This window comes from Vipera berus, assembly GCF_964194415.1.
Source record: "Vipera berus genome assembly, chromosome: 15".
NCBI classification, from domain to species: domain Eukaryota; kingdom Metazoa; phylum Chordata; class Lepidosauria; order Squamata; family Viperidae; genus Vipera; species Vipera berus.
This window is the reverse complement of record NC_138218.1, coordinates 11,870,739-11,877,734: the sequence shown is the minus strand read 5'-3', so window position 1 is coordinate 11,877,734 and position 6,996 is coordinate 11,870,739. Positions and strand designations below refer to the sequence as shown.

At 48.1% G+C, this 6,996-nt stretch overlaps 1 protein-coding gene across 1 annotated transcript; it reads left to right on the top strand.

Moving 5' to 3' along the window:
* Positions 1 to 28: 28 nt before the first annotated feature.
* Positions 29 to 6,868, top strand: LOC308674715 (uncharacterized protein). The gene is made up of 4 exons (XM_081339442.1): positions 29 to 90; positions 348 to 478; positions 2,647 to 2,828; positions 4,430 to 6,868. The coding sequence occupies exons 2-4, from the start codon at positions 375 to 377 to the stop codon at positions 5,902 to 5,904; spliced, it is 1,761 nt and encodes a 586-aa protein (XP_081195568.1). The 5' UTR covers positions 29 to 90; positions 348 to 374; the 3' UTR covers positions 5,905 to 6,868.
* Positions 6,869 to 6,996: the final 128 nt, after the last annotated feature.

Here is a 6,996-nt window from a genome sequence, read left to right as displayed (position 1 = left end):
ATAAGCCCCTCCTTGTCCAGTTTCTCTCCAGCAAAGAATCAGCCATATCTGCAGGATTTGGAGCAGGGACTTTTTGGTGATAGCCCCAAGGTAAGAAATTGCACATCGCTCCCGTATGTCATGCAATGTTTCTCTTCTAGAAAGCAATGACCAACCTTTCTATTTGTCAAAGTTTTTAATTAAAATTTGGGCGCTCAGGGGAACTGGGAAGGCATTTGTCTGGAACGGGAGAGGGTCTCCTGCTTGAGCAAGGGGTTGGACTAGAAGACCTCCAAGGTCCCCCCCCCCGAGTCTGAACTTGCGATCACCCTAGAGAAACTCAGACGGATTTCTCTTCCTTCCGCCAGATTTCTCTCAACCCTCCAGGAGCTGGAATGCTGGAGAAAGAAAACTCTGAGGCCTCTTTCAAAGCTGCTCCTCTTATTGCAACCTGTTCAGGGGGGAGAGGAAGGAGACGCAGCCAAGAAGCGGGACAGCAGTGAGAAAACCTTCCTTAATCTTGCGGGGGGAGGGCTTCCCAGGCTTGTGGGGCGGGGGCAGTGGGGCTGCTGCTGGACGGAGGCTGGTGGCGGGGGAGGGGGCTGGCTGTGGCACCCTGGCACACTTGGTAGCACGGAGGGGAGACCCAGCTGCCACTTGGGCTCCCCGCCCTTCTGATTCGGGAGGGCCGTTGGGGGAGTGGCGGCGGGTGGGAGGCTGGTCCCGCATGGGTGGTGTAGCTGGAGACCGAGGGCGGATGGCACGGGTCGAGCGGGCAGGGGCCGCGGTGTGGTGAAGACGGGTCCTAGCTGGGCTGCCTGGAGCCAGCTGGCCTGGAGATTCACATGTCCAAAATAGAGCAATAATTATTCTCCATAAAACCTACTAGTAACTGGTGGGCTAATGGAGCAGAATCCAGAATGGAATTCAGGATCCAATCCAGAACAGAGCCCAGAATGGAATCCAGGATCCAACACAGAATAGGATCCAGAATCCAATCCGAAGTAGTGTGTGGAATTGGATCAAGATTCCAATCCAAAATGGAGTACAGAACGGAATCCAGAATCTGATCAAGAATAAAATTTGACAGGGATCTCAGGGAAGAAGAACTCAACATTCCTTTGCTGCTAAGTAACAATTGTGCTTTTGTGTTAATTGTGTTATCTGGGTAAGGCAATTTGTCTACGAAAGGGCGATTGGGATAGATTGCTCAGATCTGAATCACTACTTCTCACTTTGATTTATTCAAAGGCTTTTTTCTGGTTGTCCATGGCTGATCTTCTCCTTGGCCTCTGCCCTTGAAGGGTCCCGATTTTGAAAGCTCACCTTCCTGCGAATCTTTGAATGAATGGGGTGTTTTGTGACACCCACCCTTTCTCTTTCACAAATTTTCCTACTGGCCTTGTCACTTCCCATTGAGAAGCGTTGTGGATAAGTGGGAGGGGGTCTGTTTGGTTAATGGAGAGCCTTGCAAATAAATCTTTGCATGAAACAGATCTATAATTCATGTTGCTATTGATTATAGGTCACCGGTACCTTTAAAATGGATTGCTGGCTTCAACTGCACTCTCTCTGATGGAAGGGCTGGCTGGCATGGTGGATAGAGAGACCTCATCCATCTAGTTGTTTTGGACGCGGCAAAGTCTTTTAGCTGGAGTCCTGGTCGAGATCCGCTTCCATGCAGTTCTATCTGGATGAATAACAGAATAACAGAGTTGGGAGGGACCCTGGAGGTCTTCTAATCCAACCCCCTGCCTAAGCAGGGGACCCCACACCATTTCAGACAAACGGCTGTCCAGTCTCCAGGGATGGAGCATCCACAACTTCGGAAGGCAAGCTGTCCCACTGGCTAATTGTTCTCATTGTCGGGAAATTTCTGCTTAGTTCTAGATTGGTCCTCTCCTCGGCAAGCCTCCATCCATTCCTTCTTGTCCTGCCTCCGAGAGCAACAAAGACGCTGGGGGCTAAAGCCCAAGAGTGGTTGCAGGAATTGGATAGGTCTAGTCCAGGGGTAGGCAACCTCGGCTCTTTTATGACTCATGGACTTCAACAGCTATAGCTGGCTCAGGAATTCTGGGAGTTGAAGTCCATGAGTCATAAAAGAGCTGAGGTTGCCTACCCCTGGTCTAGTCTAATGAAAAGGCCTAGGGGTGACAGAAGTTATCCAGCACTGGAGTGGCTGTCACAGGGAAGAGGGGACGGACTTATTTTCCGAAGCACCCGAGGGCAGGAGAAGAAGCAACTGATGGAAACTTATCAGAGAGTGATCCGACCTAGAACTAAGGAGGGACTTCCTACCAGTGGGACAGCTTCTCTCAAGTACTTGTGGATGCTCTGTCACTGGAGATTTTTAGCAACAGCACTCAGACTCATATGCCGCTTCACGGGGCTTTTACAGCCCGCTCTGAGCGGTTTACAGAGCCAGCCTCTTGCCCCCAAACATCCTCATTTTACTGACCTCAGAAGGATGGAAGGCTGTGTCGAAATTGAGCCGGTCAGGATCGGACTGCTGGCAGTGGGCAGTCAGCCTGCAATACTGCAGCCGGTTGTCCAGAATGGGGTCCAGAATCCTGGGAGTTGAGGTCCACCCATCTTAAAGCTGCCACGGTTGGGAAACGCTGCATTCCACACTCCCCCTCCCACTAATTCAGGCTGATCCCTTCACAGGCGACTGGCTGAGTCGAAGAGCATTTTGCTGCCAGGGAATCGGGAGGCAGAAGGAGGCGCAAAGAGGGAACCAGGAAAAGGAGATCCGTCTTCCAAGGTCTTGGAAGCTACCATCCAGGATCTATATGATCCTTCTGGTAAAAGATCCCCGAATCCAGCCCTCGGTGATGGAAGAACAGCAGGTAACTATACAAAGATGGTCTGGATCTCCGTGGTGGAGATTCAGGTAGTCCTCGCTTAAGGATGGGTAGTTTTAGGACCGTTTGAAGTTACGACAGCCACAGAACAAGTGCTTTACGGCTCATAAAGTATCCCCAGCTGTGGTAGATAATTGTGCCCTTGCTCTCTCATGGTCACATGATCACATGCTGGGCGAGTCAGCCTGATGACCAGTTGTGGCATTTTGCCGGTCGTGTGAAAAACGGTCATAAGTCACTATTTCCAGTGTCGTGGTAACTTCAAACTGTTGTCTGAAGGAACTGTTGTCAAGAGCTGCTATGCCTGTATAGTTAAATGTAAAGAAAAAGTTTAGAAACTTTTTCCTTGAGTCTTTGGGCGCTCAAAAACAGGTGATGGGATAAGAGAATTTTAATTCCAGGGTCGACTAGGAATAGAAAGTGGCTGGTTGGTTTGACTTTTCTAGATGGAACCAAGCCAGCATTTCTGGCTACCCGCAAAACCTTTCTAAGTCATTTTGCCGACTGACATTTCCTCCTTAACCTTCTCTCCGTAAATTATGTCTTCCTGAAAAGCTCCTCAAGGAAATAATAAATTAAACTCGGGGCTTGTGACGTCTAATTTGCTCTGGCCACTTCAATCACCCTTTAATGCAGACCGAAAGAGTCTCAGTTTCCCCTTTGATGCCTGGAATGTCCTGCTCAACATCTCATTGGCGTAAATCACGCGAGAGCCGAAATCTGTCCGAGTTTATTAGAGAATATGATTATGTGGCTTCTCCAGAAAACAAGGCATTACTTATTCCATTTGGGCTATTAGAAATGTGCTTTCTGCCCAGATATTTCCAACATAATTTAAGAGGCCACATTTTTTTAAAAAAATCTATCAATCTGAGAGATTTTGCTTTCTTACTTTTATCAGCGGTTCATATTTCTTCCGCCTTCCCATTCAGCTTATAGAAACTAACTAACTAAATCCAAATCTTCTATCGGAGACCTTTCTACAATTTACTAGCCTTGTAGGTGCCTTGTCTCTAGGAAATTATAAATATTGAGTCAGGAATTACAGTTCCTCAGAACATTTCGCTAAGTGTGAGGAATGGTCCTAAGTCACTGTTTTCCACGCCGTTATAACTTTGAACGGTCGCTAAGCAAACGTTTGTGGCATCTCCTGGCCATTCAAAGCAAGGTTTAATTCTGTCCCCTAGCAAGTTGGTATTCAAGATAAAAATCTGTGCCTTGCCTGTGGATTCTGGTTGAAATTAGAGCACTTTCTGCTACTTTCTCTAGGGGAACAGGAAAAGCAGAACAGCCCTCTCTTCTCTTCCTTAGAAAGATTTGCAAAGTAGAGAAATTTTGGAAGCAAACTTCATGGGCTGCTCTTGGGTGGCAAGATGGCTAAGGGTCCCGTCTTCTGATTTGCCACCTTCTCTCCAGTGGTCTGCAGCGGCTTCTCCTTCTTCAAGAAATTTCAGTAGCATCCTGGGTTTTTTTCCCCATTCTTAAGGAATGGTGCTAAAATTTCTTCCACCCTCCTAGAGAAATACAGAGAAATCTGACATTAAGACCTAAAATTAAATCAATTTCCACATTTCTGCTGTTTCTAGATCACTTGGCCCGTCGAGGAGAAAACAGTTCTCCTGATAACAGTTTGACCAAGAATTCCCAAGAAGACCATCCTGGATCTCCATTGGACAAAAGCCCAGGAAGTTTTGCTTCTGCAGGAACTTCTTCCATACTTCATGGTTTCTGCCCATATCCAGAAAAGTCACCATCCGGTTTTGAATTCCGTAAGGGCTATGCGGTTCTAGTCAATCTCTCTGGAAGTTCTCTTTCTGCTTCAGATCTAGAAGATGATGGCCAACAAGACACAGACGTCAGCCTCCCCGAAGAATTTGTCTTCCAGGAACCCCTGCCTGATAACCTGGCTGTCTCTACACATCATGAAGCTCCAGTGGTGCCGAGGATAGTAATAAGTACAGAAAGTACATTCTCCTCCTCTGAGAAGAAACCTCATGGGCAAATTCCTGGTGGGGATCTTGAGTCAGAGGACTTGTGTGCTGTGTACAGTCAGGAAAAGATCTGGGAAGACGTGGCTGGAACGGAAAGGTTGGCTGAATCTGGCTCTGTTATTTTACCCAACAGTGGGAGGCCGCAGGGGACCTGTTCTGTGACAAAAAAGGACCACATTCATGCACCAAATTTGAGAAGTAGGGCAACTTCTCTGAATATTTCTGAAGAACGTGCAGAAAATGGTGGGAACAAGACGACTTCTCGAAGTCCAGCTGAGGTGAGGATGGTCTTCTCCTCCACCAATGATCCTTTTCAGAGTCCTGAGGGTGAAGGAGAGAAGGACCCTCTGCCTAATGTGATTAATGTAACCGGAGAAGATGTTGAGGATGAAAACACATCTCACTGTGGTAACAAGGATGCAACCGTGACATTGGCATCAGGTGTCTCTCTGAACACTGGCACCCCTCAAGATTCCGAGCAGCCAGTCCATGGCCCTAAGCATTCGTTATGCCACAGGTTTCCAAATTCTTCTGATCACCTGCTAGTTTCAGAGGACAAAACCAGCTGTGCCAACTGTTCAATGCAGGTATGTGTATCCCACAAGCCAGACAAAATCAGTCTCCAACTCAACAAAACGTCCCTGGGAAACAGGGACCTGGCTGAGGAAAATCAAAAAAGTTCTTCAACCAAGAACCAAAATACAAATGAAGCTGGGATGGCAGCAGTCCATTTAAGGTCTCCCCAAGAGGCTCTCCCAAAAAACGAAGGGGACGCCATGCATTTAAGCAACAAGTTTCTTTCTGAACTGGAGGATGATGTGTCTCCGGTTGATGAAATGTTGACTTATGGAAGCAGCGATCTCCCATCTTCAACTGAAAAGAATGCCTCATCCTGGAGCACAGATCTCCCAGCTCCACCCGAAAACCTAAGTGGACAAGATGATGAGGCCACCTCCGGCCCCCTCGACTTCCCTTCTCCACCCGATTCAGTGGCATCTTCTGAAGCCGAAGAGCTTTCCCCACCTTGCAACCTCCCCGCAGAAGGTTCAGGCTCCTCTCCTCGTGCCTGAGATTTCTTTCCATTCTCACCTTCGAATTTCAGTGTAAAAATGGAGAGGGAAATTACAATTGCTTTGAAAACAAATACAGGGGGTCCTCAACTTACACCCTGGCTGTTCAAAGTCACAACGGCACTAAAAAAAGGGACTTGTGAATGTTTTTCACACTTATGACCGCTGCAGCATCCCCACGGTCACAAGACCAAAATTCAGACGCTTGGCAACTGGCTCATATTTATGACTGATCCCCTTCTGCGACCTTCTGACAAACGAAATCAATGGAGAAGCCAGATTCGCTTAACAACCGTGTGACTAACTTAACAACTGCAGCGATTCACTTAACCACCGTGGCAAGAAAGGTCGTGAAACGGGGCAAAGCGCACTTAACCAGTTTCTCACTTAGCAACCGAAATTTAAGGTTCAGATGTGGCCGCAAGCTGAGGACCACCTGTAAAAGGATGGGGCCCTTTACGAAGGCTTGATCTTCTGTGGCTCACGTGTGGAAAAGGAGGCCTCCGTCACAAAGTGAAGGCGCACACCAAGGATGGCGACACATTAAACACCCGGATGCACTTGACAGTCCCAAGAGATGGATGGCCCTGCCTGTCACTGGCCAGGCTTCAATATCGAGATTATACTTACTTCAAGGTCTGGTATTTTTTTTGCCTGCTGTGGTCTTGATCAATATTAACCTCTAGGGTCAATAAATCTTCGTAGGGGCCTCCAGAGAAGTCATTAGCTTTCATAGAAAATGGTTATTTCTCAGTTAAACTCTGCATTTAATTTTCAAGTCATCCATCTCCTTCCGCCTGTCCCCGCAGCAGCAGAACGGAGACGCCTCTTAAGGGGCACCCAGAGCCCGGATGCCCCACACTGTTTTGGGGCTGGCTTGGCTCATTTATGGGAAATTCTGAGGGAGGGGAAGGAGGGGAGGGGGGAGAGAGAAGGGAAAGTGGATGAGGAACAAGAAGGGAGGGATGGCAGGAGGGGAGGGGAGGGAGGACAAAGGGAGGGAGGGGAAAAGGGAAGGGAAAGAGGGAAGACAGAAGGGAAGGTGGAGGGAAGGAGAAGGAAGGAAGGAAGGAAGGAAGGAAGGAAGGAAGG

Excerpts from the sequence above, each read along its gene's own strand:
- LOC308674715 (XM_081339442.1), top strand. The coding sequence starts at position 375 with ATGCTGGAGAAAGAAAACTCTGAGGCCTCTTTCAAAGCTGCTCCTCTT. Across the intron at positions 479-2,646 it reads AGCCAAGAAGCGGGACAGCA|GCGACTGGCTGAGTCGAAGA; the intron begins GTGAGAAAACCT and ends ATCCCTTCACAG. Across the intron at positions 2,829-4,429 it reads CGGTGATGGAAGAACAGCAG|ATCACTTGGCCCGTCGAGGA; the intron begins GTAACTATACAA and ends TGCTGTTTCTAG.